The sequence below is a fragment of the Aricia agestis genome, chromosome 6, assembly GCF_905147365.1.
Source record: "Aricia agestis chromosome 6, ilAriAges1.1, whole genome shotgun sequence".
NCBI classification, from domain to species: domain Eukaryota; kingdom Metazoa; phylum Arthropoda; class Insecta; order Lepidoptera; family Lycaenidae; genus Aricia; species Aricia agestis.
Genome location: NC_056411.1, coordinates 734,877 through 758,744, shown reverse-complemented (window position 1 = coordinate 758,744; position 23,868 = coordinate 734,877). Strand labels below are relative to the sequence as shown.

Sequence of the window (23,868 nt, the reverse complement as noted above, 5' to 3'; positions counted from 1 at the left end):
AGCTACCGCCGTATATGCCCCCGGGCCACGGGGGCCCCCAACCTGAGCAAAATTATTAATAACTCACCATGTCTTAAAGTTAAAAAGGCAACCATATCTTGTGGTTATATTTTTTATACGGGTCCCGCCAAGTCACGCTACGTTTCTGTGTTACGAATAATAAATACGACTATTCGTAGAAACTATGTAATGTGGATATTTCATTGTGTATCAAGTTAAGTAAACGAAATAACGTATCAAATCAAATCAAATCAAAATTGTTTTATTTCTGAATAAATTTAAAATAAATGTTTTCAGAAAGTCCTACATGATGCCTACCACCGGTTCGGGAACTAACCCGGCGAGAAGAACCGGCGTAAGAAACTCGCACGGGGCCCACTTTTTTACCAAAAAAAGTGAGAAAAAAATTAATCTTTTAAAATAAAGTTTACAATTTTGTAACTAAATATTATTTACAATATCCACATACATAATTGTAAGTCCTATAATAATGAAGAAGTAGCCTTGCAAGAAGCCATCCTACTCCCAAGGTGTGCCATCGTTTATGAAATCATTGACCTTATAATAGGCTTTGGCACACAAACGTTCTTTAACTACTTTTTTAAATTTATTAATGGAAAGATTTTGAACGTTTTCTGGGATTTTTGTAAAGGCGTATACATTGACCTTTAAAAGATTTACTGACTTTACTAAGTCTGATCACCGGCATATCTAGCTTGTGCTTATTTCTAGTATTCCTAGAGTGAATGTCACTTTTAACTTTAAATTTACTTATATTTTTTCTAACATATATTACATTATCCAAAATGTATTGAGAAGCAACAGTTAGAATACCAATTTCTTTAAATTTATCTCTCAGAGATTCTAAAGCAGACATTTTATAAATAGAACGTATGGCTCGCTTCTGCAGCACAAATATTGTATTAATGTCGGCAGCGTTTCCCCATAAAAGGATTCCATATGACATCCTACTATAAAAATAACTAAAATATACTAATCGTGCCGTATCTTCGTCAGAAATTTCCCTAATTTTTCTGACTGCATATGCTGCAGAACTGAGCCTACCTGCAAGATTAACAATGTGAGGACCCCACTGTACTTTACTATCAAGTGTAATACCTAAGAATACAGTGTTGTCTACCAAATTCATCTTCTCATCATTTAATACTACATTGGTTTGGACTTGCCTAACATTGGGCAAAGTAAACTTTATACATTTTGTTTTACTAGAATTTAAAAGTAAGTTATTAACATTAAACCAATGTACTATTTTTGAGAGAGCACTGTTTACCTCGTCGTAGTTCGATTGTTGTCGCTTCACTTTAAAAATAAGTGAAGTGTCATCAGCAAAAAGCACTATCTCATTATTATTATCCTTAACTAGATAAGGTAAGTCATTTATATAGATGAGAAAAAGAAATGGGCCTAATATAGATCGCTGTGGGACACCTAATTCTATTTTGGTTCCTTTGGACCTTTTACTATTAACCTCAACCCTTTGAGTCCTATTTTTAAGGTAAGAAGTCAAAAGGCTGAGAGCAGAGTCTTTAATTCCGTAGTGGCGCAATTTCCTGATCAATGTAGCATGCTCAACACAATCGAAGGCTTTGGAGAGATCGCAAAACACACCTAAGGCATCCTGCGACTCCTCCCAAGCCTCAAAAATACTGCAAAGGAGTCCTATACCAGCATCCGTTGTGGATCGACCCTTAGTAAATCCGTATTGATTATCATGTAATAAATTATTAGAATTAAAATGTACTAGTAATTGTTTTAAAATAATTTTTTCAAATATTTTACTAAAGGTCGGTAGAATTGATATAGGCCTGAAATTCGTGGGATCCGATTTAGTTCCAGCTTTGAATAAAGGAACAATCTTGCTATGCTTCATTAAGTCAGGAAAAACACCATTTTTTATACAGTCATTGAAAATCATTGCTAAATAAGGAGCTACGATGTCAATGATTTAATAATTTTTGTGGACATGCCCCAGAGATCAGCAGTATTTTTGATACTCAACAATTTAAAGGTATCAATAATATCTCTGGGGTTAATTTCTCTAAACTTAAAATTGACATCACAATGTTTTACTTATCATTTTTAAAAAAATACGTGCGAGATGTTTTGTGCTACGAGAAAATTTAATTCATTAGAAGATGGAGGACTTACGTTACGCCCGCAACTATCGGAGTTGCCAAAATTCGTTTTTCGCGCGGGAACCGTACATTTTTCCCGGATAAAAAGTATCCTATGTCCTTTCCCGAGTATCTCCATGCCAAATTTCAGCAAAATCGGTTCAGCGGTTTGAGCTTGAAGAGGTAACAGACAGACAGACCGACAGACGGACAGACACACTTTCGCATTTATAATATTAGTAGGTAAGTAGGTATTGATAATATTAGTATTGATTTGTATGTCAAGCGCAGTCGACTTGTTGTCGAGTTGTTGTTGTAGTTCCCGAACCGGTGGTAGGCAACATAGTTTCTTCGCTCGACTTTCAAAAATTGTATCATGATACCCATTTTGAATAAAAATATATTTTATTTTATTTTATTTATTTTATGACTAATTGCTGCTGCTATTGACTTGACCTAACCCGACCAAATAAAGTAGGTATGTGTTCTCAAATGAATTGAATCAGTTTCCCTGCTGGTACTGGCAAGGGCTCTATATGAGAGCATAACTAAAACCCTCGTGTTCAGGTGATCAGTTTACTCGTTTACTCTCTTCTTCTATTGCAGAATGGGGTAAAGAAAAAGTACCGTATTTAGTGATAACTTACACAGTAGCGGCGTTAGGGCGGTGACTGTGGGCGACCGCCCAGGGCGCCAGATAAAAAGGGGAGCTGCCTTTTCTTAGCACTATACCAGCACCCTGGGCGCGGAAGTAATCTCGCCCAGGGCTCTGGTAGTACCGGCCCTGAACTTACATACTTAATACTTAACTATTTAGTTACAATTGACTAGATACCGCCCGCAACTTTTTTCTGGGATTAAATGTACCCCATTTCCTTTCCCGGGACTAAGAGTATCTCCATACCTTTCATATTTTCTTTCATTTCAATCGGTTTATCGGTTTGGGCGTGAGGAGGTAACAGACAGACAGATTCAATTTCGCGTTTATTATAATATTACTATGGATGTTGTTTCAGGCGGAAGGCAGCATTGGAGGATGTTGCTGTCAAACCGCTCACACAGTTCCCCACGCCACTTGAAGAGGGGGTAAGTACGACTTCAAATTAAACATTGTTAAAAGTTTCTAATGCCCACTTACCCCAGTCTGGGCTATTATTATTCGTTTGACAAAATATAATGCCTTCTCTTTCTACACACAAAGAATAAAAAAGATGACATAATATTTAATTAACGATTAGGTAACAACCCAGGCTGGTTGTAGTCAGCCTAAGAACAATTGTTATATTATAATATAATAAGATAGGTATTTAGTGAAGACAGGTAGAGTTCCGAGCGATTCTATCATACGTATAGAAATATTTCTATACGTATGATAGAATCGCTCGGACCTCTACCTGTCTTTACTAATGAGCAATAAAAATGTAGCGTTACTACATAGTTCAATTAATGACTTAAGAATTGTTGTAGTGCGTGATAATTACATTTGCATATCGAGTTATGTTAAGCGTGGTCCATAATATTATCGTCTCCCGAAAAACGCAGGAAATGGTCACACTAACCTAAAGTATTGTCACCCTACTGCCACCGGGAGCGACCAACCTGTTTGTCTACTAATTATCCTAAAGATTATGCACAAGAAAGCAAATACAAGTAGTAACATTTTGTTAAGTGCCTATCGTGACCTTGCCCGCGTGCTCCGTCTCGCTCGCACCCGCCGCGCCGAACAGTTTTCCTAATTCGCCGTCATTAAAATTTAAATCTAACCTCGATAATCATAAAGCATAAATTTTATTATCATATTATTTTTCAGTGTTTACCCAAACCGGTCGCTCCGTAAGGACGCAAGTGCGAAAACTCGCGGGGCGGAAAACCGCTGTACTATTGTCATTATAGAGTTGAGTTTCCGTTGCGGGTGTACAAGTTATACGCTCACTACGTTCAGCTTGCACTATGTTATCTTACATTAGCAAAGTCATACAAATAATATAGCGAAGTAGTGCGAAGACGCGGCGTGCGGCTGACGCGCGGTATGGAGGTGCTGCTATGTTAGACCTCCTTCACACGAGTAAAAGATTTCAGTGATATCCCACAGACATGGACACCCGGACTGTGCTAAAAGCTTCCAAGTATAAGTCTTTTACACGAGTGAATAGTTTATGTGTGTGTTTCCGAGAATTTTCGATTTGTGTACATTTCTCGATGCGTTTTCCGATAGATATCGGTGTTGATAGAGGTCGATCTTAAACCGAGCTATGGTTTTAAACGAGGTGTGAATTTTGTTCGTCAGGTTTGTTCGACCGGTTCCTACTTCCTAAGACCTAAACCTACTGAGGTTATGTTTCGTTACGGTATTATGTTTATTATATTGTGTTAGTTATTATCTTATTAATGAGTAAAGCTACTTTCTTAGGTCTTTTCATTCAAATCTTACAAAATAACAGAGAGTTAATCTGACTTAAGCACTAGTACGAGTAAACATTATTTTAGTGAGATGTTTGATTTAAACATCTCTCATTAAATTTAACTATGTCATGCTTGTAACAAAGCCACACGTTACTTGAAACCAAGCTATAACCATCTATAACTATATCTGACATACAGTATTTCCAAGAAATAATACATTTCTTGGAAATACTGTATGTAATATCTTGATAATATGTATATTGTTTATTATGTTAGGGCTTCACAAAAATTATCTCAAGTTGGGTTGCACCAACTAACTTTAACTATAATTGTAACTTTAACTTTACATATATATATTTTTTATGAAATAAGGGGGCAAACGAGCAAACGGGTCACCTGATGGAAAGCAACTTCCATCGCCCATGGACACTCGCAGCATCAGAAGAGCTGCAGGTGCGTTGCCGGCCTTTTAAGAGGGAATATGGTAATATGGGAGGGTAGGGATGGGAAGGGAAGGGAAGGGAAAAGGGGAGGGTAGGGAAGGAAATAGGGTAGGGGATAAGACCTTTGGAAGCCATTAAGACGCCATATTTAAATTTTAACCATAACCATAGAGCTCGACAAGGTTTTAAATGCACGTGGCAAAAAAAAGGAACTAACGCTGTCATCATACAAAAACGCCATTTTTGACAGTTCTCCTTTACTTTTACCAGCAGCGCCCCCTCCCAGGTTCATTTATAACCTTGTTGGACCAGCTGTCATCTGTCAATTTCTCCGGTCAAAGTTAAGGTTAAAGTTAAATTTAGCTTAACTTTAACCATAACTTTAACCTTGAATTTAACTTTAACCACGCCTCTGGTGCAACCCAACTTTAAATATTTTAAATCATAATATCACTTTGAATATTGTTTTAACTATTTGAAATGCCGCACTCAGAGTCCATACATCTCGGTCGGTCCATACATTATCTGTCAAACTCTTCATTAAATTGAAGTTTAATCATAATTAAATGTCTCTGAGAGCTGCGGCAGTATGTAATGTTGCCTGTCTATTACAACAAATCAACATTAATAGTAAGTTTAACATGAGAATAACAAACATTCATCCTTTCAATTCTGTTTCAGTTTCGTGATAAACGAACAAAAACGCGCCTCTACATTTTACTTTGAAAGCCTGCAGTTATACACATAAAGATCGGAACAAATGAAATTTGCATACGTTACATCAATTATTATTAAAATATTAAATAACTTACTTATCATACATGAAATATTATAGAGGTAATAATTATCCATACTCTACGAATAATAAAAACTAAGGAAACGTAACTCCCAGACTATTACCGTTTTGGTTCCTTTCGAACTGTCATGTAACGTCAGCCTGATACCGCTCGAGGCCACCTAAATATTGCAAATGTATTGAAAATGTGTCTGTCTGTCCCACGTCTTCACAGTTCACGCCCAAACTGAGTTCCAAGCCCAAATGGGTTTCCGCGCGACAAACGAATTTTGTCTACTAATTTTTAGTCACATTTGTTTAATTTACTTATTTAAATTAGCGATATTTCCCTAAATGTATATTTGTATAACCATAAACATAAATCACAAATATCTAAAATATTTAATTATTGACTTATAAATAGCAACCGGAACTATGTCCTTCAGTATAGCATAACATTATTAGTGGTGCTATAACATTCATTAATTCATACTGTAGTTATTTATACTTTAGTCGTTATATCATGGACTAATTATACATGTTACATGTATAATTCGTATTTCGTCTATGGTCGTGTATATGTAGAACCACATACTATGAAATAAAATTATCTTTCGTATATAGCGGATATTGAGGACAAAACTAGGTATAAACTACGTAAACACATAAAAATAATAATATTCATGTCATAAAACATACTAAAATCTACCAAACATAGGCAGAGCAGATATGTTGCCCTAAAAGTCTTCCCCTAAACAACATTTTAATTATTATTATTTAAACCAACATTTTATGAATCAGCTAAGGTTTTTCCAACGAAGCAGCGTACCCAAAACAAATGAAATGCTGTAAAATTTTCCTGAATTGAAAATCGCGTAATTAACAAACAAAGAAAATGCTTCGCTCCATTGTTCAGTTTTTTGAGAATCACAAAATAATAATTATTAATTGTCCCCTTGTCGGGCATATTATGTATGGGCCATTTATTACAACAATAAGTTTTTGTTCTCAGATTATTAATTTTCTTTATTGCTATGCTTGTCGTTTAAAATGTATGCAAAGTATTTCATGAATAACTTGCAAATATTTCGTGAGATCGAACTTGATACTTATGATGTATAAATTATAATGAACATAAATGTAAGTTCCTAGAATATTTTGCTGAAGGAAGTTAAAAATAGAAATTGTACGATAAATTCACTAGCCGGATGGACGACAGCCCATTCGTATTACTATTGCAATACTATGATTGCCCATAGCCATCATCAAGGTTGATTCTGCTGACAGCCGCCAAATCATAGTAGCAATTATGCTCATCGATTATGGCCCGAGAGGCCTTCGAAGCTGATGATCATTACGAGTTATTGTTCGGTCACACTTCAAAAAAATAAAAGTGTCTCACGAACAGAGTGCTAAAACTGTTTGACTATGTCCCGTCGTAACCCGACTCCGCCCCCCCTAGTGTCAACAGAGGGGGGGAGGTATAAAAGCTCCCGGGAGATGAATCGCCGTCCAGTCGCATCCGGGATGGGATACATGATCATCATCAGCTTACCAGCCTGCACTGGATTTGGAAAGTTCAAATACTACTGCCTGTTTTCATTAACGGCCGTAGATCTTAATAATCCGGTTAAAAGTAGATCATAATAATATTATATTACATAAAGTAGATCACAATAATATTATATTTGTATTGTATTACTACTAACATAGTTTCTAAGTATTTTTTTTAATTTATTTATTCGTTTATTTTCATAAATCATGCATGTTATAAAATATACTCTCCATAAACCACAAAGGTTTGTCCGGAGTGTATTAAAATAATAATAAAAATTAAGTACATTATCATTAAGTACAATATTTTTACACTCATAAAAAGAAATTAACATTTTTTTTATGAAACTTAACAAAACAACATGATAATATACTTATTAACGAGAAAATACTTAAATTTTAATTTATATTATATTTTAATTTAATTTATAATTGGTTTTTAGTTTTTTGTCTTGTCTGGAAATTGTGTGTAATATTATGTTTCTGGAGGTCGTCATCAAAGAAGTGTTCTTTTAGGATGGAATATTTGACTTTAGTTGTGATCTGCGGGGCTAAAATGGTCACATTTAGCAATTCCTCTCAATCAATTCAGCAAATGAATTGTCAAAACTGTCAAACTGACAAATGTCAAATCAGTACAAAAATACAGAAATGAATTGCAAGCAGAGTTGCATTTGCGATTTTAGAAAAATGAATCATATTATGATTCATGTCATGATTCTTCAAAGCGACCATTTTAGCCCCGCGGAAGAACTTTACAAAATTTATACAATTCTTTTTCATTTTTGTTATATTTTTCTTTGATATCAGCTGGCACAATGTTTTTCAGAATTCGAGTTTGGAGATTTTGAATGTTATTAAGGTAAGTTTTGTAGGGTCTACCGTAGCTGGATAAACCGTAACTAATAATACAGTCAGCGAGAGCATTGTACAACATCACTCTGATTGTAAATGGTATTTTGTTTTTAATTATGTAAATATTAGATAGAAACGCTTTAAGCCGGTCGCATATTCGTATTGTTTGAGGCAGCCAAGAGAATTTATTATCTATGATGAGGCCTAGGTAAATATGTTTATCAACTATTTCTATTTCAGGGCAGTTACAGGTGCTGTTGTTTTATGGAGGCATTGATGATCATGGCTGACTAGCTTTTTTTCGGCAGTATATTTTTTAGTGTTGTAGGGTGAACAAATTTGTATACATTTTGTTTTGTCGGGGTTTATAACAAGTCCGTTATCATGACACCATTTGCTAATGTTGTTGAGATCTTCTTGTAATTTGGCTTTTGCTGAGGCGGGGTCAGAGTCCGAAATCATAAGACAGGTGTCGTCTGCAAATTGGAAAGCTAGACAGTATTTAAGAACATTAAGCATGTCATTGACATAGGCAATAAAATGAAGTGGTCCCATAACTGAGCCTTGAGCCGTGCCTTCTTCAGCTGTCACTGATAACGTCGTTAATGTTTACATGATAAGTTCTTCCTTGCAAGTAGTCCTTACACCAAAGTAAAATTTAAGTAAAATTTTAACTTACACTATGGGCCATAGACCGAAATAAAAACGTTTTATTTTATTTTATTTCATTGAGTTCATGTATCTTATAACTCATAAGACAAAAGCGTTCTTACCAATACATAATATTAATATCTGTGTTCAAGATTTGCTGAGGACTTCGTTGACATCAGTTTTATTATGCTAATATTATAAATTCGAAAGTGTATCTGTCTGTCTACTGCTACCTGTTCATGCCCATACCGCTTAACCGATTTTGCTGGGTATGAAGATACTTTCAGTCCGGGAAAAATGAACGGTTCCGGCGCGATAAACAATTTTTAGCGCAACAGAGTTGCGGGCGTCATCTAGTGGTAATATTATAAATGTTGATGAAGACTTAAGAGATGTCCTTCGCAAAGAGTAAATTAATATCCTTCACTACACGTGTTTCTCTCTCAAGCAACAAACTTACTATAATATGCAATAAATTACACAAATTAAATAATTAACATACAATTTATGTGAATCATTAATATGTATAAGACCTTGCTTATAATATGATGACCCATAAGATACAATTATACATATTTTGATTAGGGGCCTCTACTAATTTTTTTTTTATTATTTTAGCTACTTTTTTGAAGTAGATAAAATAAACCTACCATCTTACTCAAGGTTATATTATAATAGTAAAATAATTTAAAAGATCAGCTGATAACTATAACTAGATAAGTCTGTGAACTTAATCGTATCACTTTCCTATAATATAATCCTTCCCTGGACTTTCACGAATATGTCAAGGCTAAATTTAGCCAAATTGCTTTAGCCGTTCACGAGTTCTAGCGGGGCTAACAAAATTTAAAATTTATTTTTATCTACTTAAATAGTTAAATTGTGCATTTTTTATCGTGCTGCAGGAAAATATTTGTAAAAGCTACTTTTACAAATATTTTTTTTAGTTGTATATGCCATCAATTATTGTAATATAATATGCATGTACACTCATATTGTGACTATGCCACACATATTATGAGATAATTGCTATATATGGTTATAAAGCTAAATAACATTAAACATGTATATTTTGCAGCCTCGCTGTCCAAACTATAAACTATAATGTACCTTTGGTGTTGAGATTTTATAAATTCATTGCCATCTACATTCCGTACCATATTTACATTTTAAAGATATTCGGAATCTCTACCTACCTATTATACAGAGTGTAACGAAACTAAGTGATATTTAGGGTGTGTATAACTGTATATGTCCCTTGTATAGAGTTCGCGCTGAAAATAGCAGCGCAGGAACAGCATTTTTTTTTTGGCGATTTGTATGGGCAAGCACCTTACCGTCATGGATTTTTTCACACAAAAGTAAAAAAGTTACTCACTCTGTGCTGCTACTTTCACAGCGAAGTTTGTATAGGGGCCCCTATTCCTCATACACACGCACAAGTATTATCACTAAGTTTTTTACACCCTGTTTACGCTGTATGACTACTACATACATCGTAAACAGGGTAAAATAACAGATGACTGTATACACACAATACAGTCATCTGTTTGAAGAAGATATATTTTTGATATATGAAGCACTGTAGAAATTAATTCCAGGGCTAAACTAATTAACTTACACCTATCTGTCGTTCGCGTCTCTATTAATTACAATGCAATCTTTCAATTGAATACAAACCTATAATTATGTTCACAATAACTTGCGACGTCTCTAATTATACTAATTTCTACTAGCTATTTTCTAAGGTAATTTTATTGTGTGTAGCAGCCCTGTTTCTCGCAACTTTCCCACGGTCGTTCTCTTTTTCCCACGGCGTTTCAGCCACGTGACGACTCGTTTAAATGAGCCGCATGCAGTCGGTCCTCGCTAATTGTCCCCCACTCTCTCACAATCGCTCCTTGTACTTTTTAGAATTTATTACGTGCGAGAGATCGTATCGCATGAATCGAGTTATTAAGCGAGATTGTTTTTTTTTTGTCTTTGATTGGGTTTTTAAATTTCAAATTACATTCGATGTATTTTTGAATATTTTGTTGACAAACTTTTTAATTCTAGTCCGTCCGTAGTTTGTCGCTCTAACTCGGTAGTGTGTGAGCGAGAGAGCATGTGCGTGGTGTAGCTCAGTGAGTGATGACGCTGGTGGAGAGCCGGCGGGAACAGAACCTCCTGTACCGCCCCGCGACCTTCCTGCGGACAATATGGCGACGTACGTTCTCGTTCCGGAAGAAAAAAGTAAAGGTGAGTTGAGGGAGGGCTTCCTAAATTAAGTAAACTAGCTTTTTCTTGCGGCTTCGGGTGCGTGGAAACCTGAGAACGACATAATTTCAGAAAAAAAAAATGAAAATAACCTTTTTATACTTAAAGCAATATAGCTTATGTCACTCAGGAACACTCCAGCTTTCTATCGGTGTTAAAATTTTTGCAATCGGACCAGTAGTTTCAGAGATTACCTCCTACAAACAAAAAAACAAACTTTAGATCTTTATTATAACTTATCTGTGTTGACATTAGATAAAAGAGCGAGTAATATAATATTATAGTAGAGACATAATATAAACCTCACAAAATAACGTAGGAGAGCTCTTAGCAAATATCATAATATTATAGTATTTAATCATTTACTGGTAGTGGCAAAAATGTTAGGTTTTAAAAATTAAAACATTTATATGCTTATCGCATCTGTCTGGGCGGTACATAGATAGACGAAACGGTTTTGATAAAGTTTTTATTATAATAAGGGGTGCCGGATAGGCTACACGCCACTTAACTTGACAAATAGAGTATGGAGAATCTGTCAAATAAGTTGTGGATAGCCTATCCGGCACATTATTAGGAAGTGGTGAAACAGGCCCTAAAGCTTATAACTCAGTATTACTATCAGTTGGCGGAGTTACTTAAATATTTAATGAAAAACGCTGTTTGTAAAGTTAAAAAAGTATATAAAATTATAATTTAGGACTTTTTCAAAATAAGAGCATCACTAAAATTTCACAAAAATAGTCTACTTACTCCCCATTTTTAATTAAAAAAAAGTGAAAAACTAAAGTTGTACTACAATGTTGAGGGTTAATTTGTGAGGATAAAAGTCCTTTGTGCTTACACCAGGACGACGAACCGCGCCTTTGTTCTGAGCGGGCTATATCAGTTATCACTTTATATACTCCCATATATACTACATTTGCATACGGTTTTCGCAGATCTATTTGTCTTCTTCCAACTAAACACCTGGTGTATAAAATTTCCCCCTCTACTAAGGGGACTAAAGAGGGGTCAGATTTTGTATCAAACTTTTTTCTTTAACTCGAAAACTACTGATCCGATTTGAATTAGGGTTTCGCAGATATATTTGTCTTCTTCCAACTTAATAAATGGAAAAGTTTGTTTGTTTGTTCGTTTGTTTGTCCTTCCTTCACGCCCAAACGAAGCAACAATTGACTTGATTTTTGGCATAGACTTAGTTGGTCTTAGGAAAACATCATGGTCCCAAAGAAGGCTTACGCGATTTTCGAATTTCACGCGAGCGTAGCCGCGGGCAAAAGCTAGTTATAATTATATTGTCTAAACTCAATTCCAGTAACTTTCCTTTCCACAGAAAACATGATATTTTTTTCAGTGAAAAGTTACCAAAACTGAACAACGACAGGGATATCCGTTGTGATATTTCGTAACACTTGATTAGGATTTTAAAATAAAATAATATTTATCACATTATGAATAATGTAATTGTAATTTTCTATATAGACTGTGGAAAATTTATAGGAGGCTGCATACTGTATAGTGATAACTTACTTATATGTAATAACATAAGCTACAATATAATATAGCGAAGGTTGAGTTTGATGCATGAGAAATGAGCACAAAAGATAAAAAAGACTTTTTACTTGGCAACCACTTCAATAAAGACACCAAAAACTATACAAAAAACATAAACAAGTGATATGTACTCAGCTGGTGTGAGTGTCAGCCTGCTGTGTCCACACTCCACAGTGGCACGAGGCAACTGTTTGTTCTTATTGCTGTTTGGTTGCTGGTGTACCACCAGGTTCTATTTTAGGACCGTTGTTGTTCTCTATGAGGTTTTCTTTAAGAGGTTTTCTAGCAAAAATAAGGATATCTTGATTTTAAATATAGGTTTACGTACAACAAAATGTTTAAGAAGGCAAAGAATGTGCACTTATCTAAAATTAGATTGAGCTTTGAGTTGGAAAATGCTCACTCAAATTAATTAAGGTACAGTTACACATGATCAAAGCCAGCATGCTTATTAGCATGCGCATGCTCATTATAAGAGAAAAACTGATCGATGATGCTACCACAAACTTGTCAACACGTACTTAAACCAGTATGTTCGAAATAAGCATGCTTATTTTGAGCAATACATGGAAATACATGCTCGTAATCAGCATTTGCTGGGTTTAAGCATGCTGCGTGCTTGAAATAAGCATGTAATATATAATAATAAGGCACCATAAGTACAACAGTCAGGTTATAAATAAGAGAAGATTAAATTGCGACTCGGTAACCACTCGTGCTGGTGTTTTATCAATATTTGCTCAGCCGGCAGTCGTACAAACTGTGGCACGTATAACAAACTTTGATAATTGTGAGTACACACTACTGTCTATGTACGTCGCCGGTAACTGTGCTGTCCAATAATACAATAATTAGAATACATAATATTTTGATGCTTATATTGATAATGGTAACTTATCACTTATTTTTCAAAGACTAATGGCCTGTTTCACTTTTTCCTGATAAGTACCGGATAGGCTATCCACCACTTAACTTGACAGATAGAGTGTAGAGAATCTGTCAAAAAAGTTGTGGATAGCTCAGTAGCGGCGTTAGGGGGGGCGACGCTGGGCGACCGCCCAGGGCGCCAGATAAAAGGAGGCGCTGAAGGCAAACAAAAAGGCGCCTTTATTCAGCACTATCAGCAGTCAGCACCCTGGGCGCCAAAGAAATCTCGCCCAGGGCACTAGTATAGCTAAAACCGTTTATACGTGGGAGAGCCATGTTTCGGCACGAATGGGCCGGCTCGACCAGAGAAATACCACGTTCTCACAGAAAACCTGCGTGAAACAGCGCTTGCGCTGTGTTTCGCCGGGTGAGTGAGTTTACCGGAGGCCCAATCCCCTACCCTATTCCATATTCCTTACCCTCCCCTATTCCCTTCTCATCCCTACCCTCCCCTATTACCCTATTCCTTCTTAAGAGGCCGGCAACGCACCCGCAGCTCTTCTAATGCTGCGAGTGTCCATGGGCGACGGAAGTTGCTTTTCATCAGGCGACCCGTTTGCTCGTTTGCCTTATTATTTCATTAGAAAAACCGGCCCTGGGATAGCTTATCGGGTACTTTATCAGGAAGTGGTGAAACAGTACTTTAGTACAGGGGTTCCCAAACTGTGCGCCGCTGGGCCCGGGCGCCGTGAGTAGATCCTCCATCATTATCCAAAACCACAAATAATATAAAATAAAATTATAATGAAGTATAGCAGCCAGCAGGTAGATGATCTTGTATGTAGTATATTATGTAGTTAGGTAGAGTAAGGCGCCGCGCCGTGACAAAATATTGTAATGTGTAAATGCGCCGCAGACTGAAAAAGATTACGAACCCCTGCGGCTTTGTAACTTTAGAAGAGCCCGTGTGGCCGTAATAATATTAAAACGTTTAATAATATTACGAGTACGTTTCTATTGAATCTAAGTCTTTGGTATGTCTGCAGTCAACCTACCAACAAGCTATGGGGCCTGTGTTTTTCAGATAATATCTAACTACAAATAGTGACATGTATTTGGACCACGCTAACATAATAATTATTACGAAACTTAAGTAAATACCTACACAATAGTTTTTTTTACTTTAAATTTATTTTGCCTTAAATTATATGTATTTTGTTAATTTATCATCTATTATTTTCAGTTGGACGACCGCTTCGCTGGCTACAAAGGTGTAAGAGACATTACCGTCAAGAAGGTTCGTATTTTGTATCTACTCTCTTTACGACTTGTTTACGACCTTATTGTAACAGGTAGCTAGGCACATAAGTGCTTTCATGCTTTGGTTAATAATATATTGTAAAGTCCTGTTACCGGACAGAGTAAAAATATATTGAAAAATACTTAACGCTACTCGTTTTGCTCGTGTAGTTACTAAACGTTATCTTGTTTAATAATAATAATAATAATAAACATTTATTCAACAAAGTTCACAGTACACTACAATAGAACAAAGCACACAACAATAAAGACAGAGAAAGAAAAAAAAAAAGACATGCATACTTGCCTAACCACATAGGTAATAGGTATACTTATCAGTAAAAAAAAGAAAAAAATAGAACACTTAATTCGAATTTTAACACAAACAAAATTTTACAAATAATTTACACAAGTACATAATATTTTTGTGGTGCGGCACGGATTGAGTGCTTCGGTATAAGGCAGTGTTAGTAGAAAGATCGAGATTGCAATGTGTTCAATTTTCATGCACAATTTATCTTATGGCTTGTTCAACATTTCTTCCTCCGGCGACCGGACTTTAGCTTATAATAACCACGGTGACATCAAAGTTGCTTGCGACACAAAAACCATTGTTAATTTGTTACTATCATACTTAGGTATATTGTAAATGTGAAAGTTTGTGAGTGTGTATGTTTGTCACTTACTTCTTCACGTCTAAACGGCTGACGCGATTTTAATATAATTTGGAATGAAGTTAGTTGATACCCTGAATTAATACATAGGCTGCTTTTTATTATGGGAAAATATCACAATTTATTTTCCCATATAAACCGCGGGTAACACCACGGGGCACAGCTATAGTAATACATAATACCATAATATTGATACCAAGCTGGTAGTAATAACTATGGAAATAAATAAATAAATAATTTGAATTCCCACCAACTACATAATATAATTCCACGTCGCTTTTTATATCCATACTTGTTTACATAACGCCTCCGTGGTCCAGTGGCTAAGAGCGTGGCTCTTGACTTGGAGGTCGTGGGTTCGATTCCCGCGTTGGAAACATGTTAGTTCAAAGTTTGGTTAGGACAATGCAGGCTGATCACCAGCTGATTGTCTGGGCATGTAAAAAGTCGGTCCTGCGCCTGATCTCTCACCAGTCGTGTCGGTCTTCCGTCCCACTGGGTTATGAGAGAAAAAGGAAAAGAAAGTGCTTTTGTGTACTGCGCAAACACTTGGCCACTATAAAATTACTCCTGCTTAACTGACTTGGTTTCAATGAAACCGGCCACCGTCACCCAAACTGGGGTGGGAGTTATTATTATTACTTGTTCACATCCCTCTACTTCTATCACAATGCTATGCTCTTAACTCAATTTTCGTTTCTCATCTCTGCTGATGTTTTGTTCCAGGGTCCAGCTGGTTTGGGTATCATGATAATCGAGGGTCGCCACACGGAGGCGGGGCGCGGTATCTTCGTCTCCGACTTGCAGGAGGGCAGCGCGGCCGAACAGGTGCGTGGAGTTGGTTTTTTACCTTTAATTTTCTAATACAGATTATTCATAGTTATTTATTTTTGACAAAATATGATACTACGTCGATCCCCACTGCACCTCAGCCCTGGATTTATAATTAGGTCGTATAGGCCGCGGCCTAAGGGCCGGTCGGCAGCATTATAGGGCAGTGTCCTAGGCGTGCGGCAGATTTCGTTCATGGGGCGGCGGAAATAAAGGGGCCTGCTCTCATAAAAAATATAATCCGGCAATCTAAGTCCGGCGTGTCTGTAGTCTAATCTGAGTACCGTTGTTATGTTTAACGTCACGTCGTTGTATGTTCCAGGCTGGTTTAAACATAGGAGATATGATATTGGCGGTCAATAGGGACTCGCTGCTCAGCTGCACATACGACTCTGTGAGTATCTCTTCAATACATCTTAATCGCTCAATCTACCTATAGAACAGAAAAAAAAAACAAAATCAAAATCATTTATTGCTTGTCAAGTTAGCTCTACAATATTTTGTATTACAATTACATTGACACGACGCCCTCTAGTGGCAAACTACGGTAACTAAAATAATTTTGTTTTGCCATAATATTATTTAAAAGTATTTCACCCGAATTATTTTATTGAAGTGACTAAATAAGTATATCACCATGGCAACGTCCATCGCTATCCCGTCGCACAGATAAGTGAGACCGCACGACGCGACACGACACGACGCGACACTTTAAGTTCGTTTACACACGTCAGTTCTATGGAGCGTTGTGTCGTGTTACTGACGGTCACGCCTTTGTGAAGAGTAGTGAGAAGACATATTACACTTTATTCGTTATATTTTATTAATATTACGAAAAATATGTGTGTTGTTCAGGCGGCGGCCAAGTTGAAGCAGACGGAGGGCGTGGTGATACTGACCGTGTGCAGCCCCAACCTCAAGGACGGAGAGACACCTGAGGGTAAGTATTTGGCGATAGTGCATTATGTCCTACAAGCCTATGATTGACAATTACAATACGAAAATGTGGAAAGAGAAATAAATAAATTATTAAAAGAGATATAATTCCCATGTGTCAAGTCGCACAAACACCGTGCCGAAGTCAGGCAACGCAGCGCCGCTGTGCCGGTCGGTTTTGCCGCGCTTAAGAGGATTCCACACCGCCGTTTTTCCATACAAACGCTGTCCCCTGTTTCCTCCCTGGATAATGCCGGTAGAGTTATGATTTTTTTCCCGAATATACATATATGGCCACTATTAGCATGTCCCTATGTTTTCCTTTTTTTCATAATTTTATTATTAAAAAAGATAAGAACGTCCACAAACCCAAAATAATGGCCAGATTTTCCTCTGTGTTCAAACACCCAGAAAACAAAACTGGCTGAAATATACAAAAAAAAAAACATAGGAACACAGCTCAAGCCTTCCTTTAATTCTTAATGGAAAAAGTACTTAAATCGGTTAAGTTTTGGAGAAGGAATCAGCGGACAACGAATCGAAGATTTTCTGTTCTTTTATTAGAACTTTTGTCGTGTTGTCTCTATTGCGCTCTGCGGTGGGAGACTTGAGATTGGTGAGACAGCAATACATTTTCAAATACCTATTTTCAATTTCTCTCGCCCCTGGTGTATCCTCTTAAAGCCCGAGATTAAAGCTATGCAATAACTAAATATTTTTCTACGAATGTCCATGATCGATTGTGCGCAATCGTGGTGGCAAATATGATGTTCTGTAATAATTGTCATGGCAAAAGGAGATTTGATTTCTATGAAACTTCTGTAGTGGCACAAACTATGTAGTAACATATTTAATTATTTCATATCGCATTCCAGATCGGCCGAAGACGCCGCAACCCGCCGTCTCGCCGGCCAAACGTAAGTCATTTCTATCATTGTTTTTATATTACGAGTATACTAGCTGACCCGGTAAATGTTGTTTTGCCATATAAATTATTAAGGGTGAACAACCCTTATTACTTAGGGGAATGAAAAATAGATGTAGGCCGATTCTCAGACCCACTCAATATGCTCACAAAATTTCATGAGAATCGGTCAAGCCGTTTCGGAGGAGTACGGGAACGAACATTGTGACACGAGAATTTTATATATTATAAGAAAATTCCGTAGAAAAGTTTAACACGAACAACATAAATACCAATACTTACAACGTCAACGAGTGAAATATTTATATGAATCATTTATTACAGCGTTAAACCATAGCGTTAGGTCAATACCTATTGTATAATAATTGCTTATCGAACAAACGTAGATCAATTTAGTCTACTAGAATCAAAAACCGCAATGTCCAATAGAATCATTATTGGACATGTGAGAATTCTTCACATAGCAGCAACACTATAACCTCACTCGTTACTACTATTCTTACTATTTATATATTTTTCATCTGCCACAATATTATTATGATTTTCCCTGCTGGCCAACGTATAACGAAAAGTAAACACATAAAATATATAACTTTTGTTTTTTTTTTTTTTCGTATGGGATGGGCAATCGAATGAACGTAGGCCTGCCCTGGCCCCCAATCGCTCATTGGGGGAGGCCTACGTTCATCAGTGGACGGCAATAGGCTGATGATGATGATGATGATAAATCGCTGGTGCGCTTTCCCATACAAATAACAAAAATTACTCTTTCAGCGCTGCTACTTTCACAATTAAATCTATACAAGGTGTAACAAAACATAGTGATAATACTTTAGGGTGTGTACGTGTTCCTTGTAGAGAGTTCACTGTGGAAGTAGCAGCGCTGAGAGACCAAAATTTTTTTTCACTTGTATGGCAAGCACCCCAGCGTCACGAGTTTCCCCATACAAAAGTGAAAAAAGGTTTTTCAGCGCAGCTGCTACTTTCACAGTGAACTCTCTACAAGGAACACGTACACACCCTAAAGTATCATCACTTAGTTTTGTTACACCTTATACGAGTAGGTATTGTATACGTCTCATAACAATCGTATCCCACAGCGGAGCCGCCGGCGGACCCGGCGACGGCTGCGGTGCGGGCGAACGCCGACACCGTCATAGAGATCACCACCAACAACGAGGTCATCGGCCTCTCGCTGCTCGGCGGGAACGACACGCTCATCGCTGTGAGTATCCATACTAATATTAAAATGCGAAAGTCTGTCTGTCTGTCCGTCCGTCTATCTGTCTGTCTGTTACCTCTTCACGCCCAAACCGCTGAACCGATTTTGCTGAAAATTGGTATGGAGATACTTTGAGTCCCGGGACATAGGATAAAATGTATGCCGAAAAAATGTATGGTTCCCACGCGATAAGCTACCTAGACCTACAAGGATATTTTTTGCTTAGCAAGAATATTCACGTCGCTACTCGCTATGATGAAAATTATCACGCCTTGGCAGATGGAAGTTTCACACGAAAGTGTTCTCCTGAGGTCATCCAATTAACGGCCGTTCCCAATATTTGATCTATCTTTGGTTTTGCCCTACTAGAGATAGGAATAGCTCATATTAGACATTAGAGACATATATATTTTTATGTCAATTGTGATTTGTGAGCTATTCCTATCTCTAGTAGGGCAAAACCAGAGATAGATCAAATATTGGGAACGGCCGTGTATGTGGATGAAATAATAACTAAAGCGGGTATCATTTTGAGTGACAGCAATTTCGCATTCACACCGCCATGTCGATGTAATTTAGGTGTCTAAAAATCGTTACAGGGCTTTTAAAATGTGTGCAGCAAAAGTATAAATTCATAATTAAAAAACCCGAGGAACTCTCAACGTGCTTAAAAGAGTTTTATGACTCCCAAACACTTTTCTTCACAAACCTAACGTTAACTTTCCGACTTTCAGGGTGCAGTAGCAATAGTTCTAGAAGTATACAAAGAGGGCGCCATCGCGAAGGACGGCCGCATCAAGGTGGGCGACCAGATCAAGAACTGCAACGGCGTCGAGATCACCAAAGACATGTCCAACGAGAGAATCTGCCTTATCATCAAACAGAAAGCGCCTAAGGTGAGGGAACAAACAAAAATCCATATACTGCTGATAGATGGCGTTGAATACTTGATAAATCACGCTATTTTTTTTTCCTTTCAGAGATTCCCCTTTCTATTTTCTTTTGCTCAACTTTAGGTTTGTGTTTTCAGCTGAAAATGACGGTGTACCGTCCGGAGCCGCTACAGTACGATGAGGTGGAGACGGAGTTAACGCGCAAGTCCGGCCGCCCGCTCGGACTCAACTGCGTCGCGCCGCTAGAGGGACCCGGACTGTATCTTGGCGAGATCGTGAGTTATTCTTATTGGTTTGTAGGATGAAAAGGCCTATTGAATGCCGGTGGACAGTCGACGAAACTATAGGCGTTAGGTCGACTTACCTAGTCAATAATAATCAATTTTAAATGTTGGATTGGTGACGTACCTGTTCTCAGCACCACCTTTCCGGACATTCCATTTTGTAATAACATCAAAATAAATCCAGTTATGATAAACTACACCCTAGTCCTGGCCTGGTCCTATACCAGCTATCAGGACAACACACGTTTTAGTTAGCTTTTTTTTTTTTTCGCAATTTCAACTCCATACTCGGTCACCCTATTAATAGACGACAATTTCCCAGCTGCCCGGTTCCCCGGCGGAGGTGGACGGCAAGCTGCAGCGCGGGGACTGGCTCGTGTCTGTGGACGGCAAGGACGTGTCCGCGCTCGAGCCCGTCGCCGCCGCCGCCATCTTGAAGCTGGCCGGCAACAAGGTGCCCGTCAAGGTCAAGCGGTTCAAGCCCATCCGGTAATCGTGACACGCGTCAAAGTCGCGGACTCTAGATAAGTAGTGAATTGTGTTGGTGGTGCGTGAGGTGACATTGTCCAATACCATACAGTAACTTCTTAGCGGGCCCCTAGACCAGTAATTTTATTGCGTAATATCCTGTATTGCGTAATATTATTGACCGTGTAGGGTTGATATTGAACATCGCGCGCCTTCAATCTAATTGTGAAATAAACTGTTCAATAAAATTGAAGCGTGATATTGCACAATACAATTTATCGTCTAGGGGCGGGTTTAACCCTTACTTATAAGCATAATATTAGCACTGCAGATATCTTACAGCTGTCTTTGCCTGTGAATGAAACAAAATATGTCTGATTATTTCTAAAGAACGTATACAGAAGTACCTCAAGATTTGAAACCCAAAGCTTGCAAACCGTGGCTCGTGAATTTGACTCTCAAGGCGCCAAGAAGTTTACTTGAATAACGTGTTATACAATGTTGCTAAACATTAAGTGAACACTGTGAATGCAGCCTTAGAATAAATATGTATAGACGTGTAATATCTCAGTTGTATTGTCAGCAATAAGGGACAGCTTACGCAGCAATGCGATGCAGCACTGCATTTTAAAAATATTCTCTCAAAGTTAACATTAATAATTATTATCTACGACGGATACATATATTTTATTGTTTGAAATTGGAACTTCACGACGCTACGTGGCGCAATAAAAGTCAGCAAAAACAATTTACCAGGAAATACAGCGCTGCGTCTCGTTTTGTTGCGCGCTGACCTTAGACAATGTGTTTTCACCCTCGTGTCATCCACCGTTGTTAACGACTCCATAGTGTAATCTCAAACAGAGCCTAAGTTGCACGGTTTTCTGTGTTTTGTGTATTTTATATTATACTTACTGTAAAAATGTTAAATTAAATTAGGACAGAAAGAGGAAAGCGTCCTACGAGATTTTATCGGTTACGCCATACAGAGTACAAATACTACTACTACACATAAGGAATTGCTCTTAAAGTCTTATATGCCTAATTAAAAATAGTATACATAGGTTTTCTTTATCTGAAACTCACATAGAGGTACATTAAATAGATATTACGTTTTAGACATTTGCATTTTACTTAAGCCAAAGGAATAAATAGAACACATATTATGAAATGCCTACTTTATGTATAGGGCTTAAGTGAATAGACAATAAGAATACAGAAGTATAAGGGCCGTAACTCACCGGCACGCCATCGCGACGTAGCCAGTGACATTACCATGTCACCTCTACGTCGCCGCAAAGCGGTGTTTTTTAAACTAAACTTTAAGAAAAACAGCGCTTTGCGACGACGTCGAGACGCCAGACGTTGCTTGGACGTTGCCATGGTAACGTCGCTGGCTACGTCACGGTAGCGTCCCGATGTGTTATAGCTCTAATTCTCGTAAACATTATATACGGCTGCGGTCCTCGTGTTGTCTCCCTCACTCAAACGCGATAGTCCTGTGACGCGTTTGAGTAAGGGAGACAACATGTAAGTGTAAATGAGACAGCGAGAGTCCTGTACCTGGACTATTTTCGAGTTACGACAAAAGGCTTGTGGTAATTTCCAGAAATAAAAGTTTCTGTATTAAATTATTTAAATACATAGGGCATTTGTTATCACTTGACTATAATATCCAAATTTTATTATTAACATAACGTTAAAATGTTTTAATTTTTGTTTGATTCCTTATTTTGATTATTCACCTTTGCTGTTTTTTGTTCCAAAATCTTGGAATACAGTTATTTGACATAGAAGTTAATACACACTTCTTCAATTCTCTCAATTTAACAAGGGCTGTACAAAATAAGAAGAAAATAAATTACTTTTTGATTTCCATCAACTTACATTTATTGCTAAAAATTTAATTTTGGAACTGACTAAGCGTAGATCTGTAATTCCCAATATAGAAGAATATAGAAGTAGCTAGTTTATCAATGCAAGTACCAAATTAGCGTATACTTAGGGCGTAATAGTTTTCAGTATTGTTTTGCTGAAATTATTTGTATAAGAGTTTGTTTAGGCCGAGATGACCCTTGGTTCGTAGTTGTATAATAATTTGTGTGTTACTAAAGTGTGGTCGTGGAACACGTAGAATTTTGGACATCGACCCATCGCTTCTTGTCTCCTTCACTCACCCACGAAACTATTCCTATCCCGCTCCTTTTCGCGCTGATTTGTGTGAAAAGAGAAAAGAGAAAAAAAGAGAGAAGTAACGATAAGTCAATATACAAAATTCTACCTGTTCCACGACTGCGCTATGGTATTATCAGTTTTAATATTATTCAATAGTTGTAATAAATTATAAGTATTTAATGTTTTTTAATAATTAGTGATTACTATCATGCAATAAGGTCAGTTTTTGTAAAAAATGTTTTTAATACACGATATTTTAACTTCAGTAAAAAATGATCTTGCTTTATAAATTATAATATATTGTTTTATAAGCCAAAATTATATATTCATAGGCATGTATAGACTGACATTGGTTAACGAATCTATCTTGCCAATTATTGTAGTGCAATTTTGGTCGTATTTGAAGTATTGGATAGAAAATTATACTGAACAGACACGCTAAACGGTCTTCAGACATTATGTTTAAACTTTTTATACGACCAATTTCATAAAGTGGACGCAAGGAACTAATAATAATTTGACGTCCATTCTTGTCTCGAAAACGAGGGCGTTAGGTGGTAAACCTCTTTATGGCGTCAAGTACGTAAGAAACTTAAGAGCTATCGATTTTCCGAATGCCTGAGCGAAATTCCTCGTATAGGGATGCCAATAGTTATGCCAAC

General features: G+C 37.2%; 1 protein-coding gene across 1 annotated transcript in view; it reads left to right on the top strand.

Moving 5' to 3' along the window:
• LOC121727564 overlaps nt 1-21,199 on the top strand; it is a 186,466-nt gene extending 165,267 nt beyond the window's left edge. The window contains exons 27-36 of the mRNA XM_042115452.1: nt 3,152-3,221; nt 14,743-14,796; nt 16,199-16,300; nt 16,626-16,697; nt 17,159-17,243; nt 18,115-18,156; nt 19,265-19,389; nt 20,121-20,282; nt 20,417-20,554; nt 20,886-21,199. Coding sequence (XP_041971386.1) covers nt 3,152-3,221; nt 14,743-14,796; nt 16,199-16,300; nt 16,626-16,697; nt 17,159-17,243; nt 18,115-18,156; nt 19,265-19,389; nt 20,121-20,282; nt 20,417-20,554; nt 20,886-21,056 — 1,021 coding nt within the window. The 3' untranslated portion in view covers nt 21,057-21,199. The remainder of the gene's footprint in view (nt 1-3,151; nt 3,222-14,742; nt 14,797-16,198; nt 16,301-16,625; nt 16,698-17,158; nt 17,244-18,114; nt 18,157-19,264; nt 19,390-20,120; nt 20,283-20,416; nt 20,555-20,885) is intronic.
• Nucleotides 21,200-23,868: the final 2,669 nt, after the last annotated feature.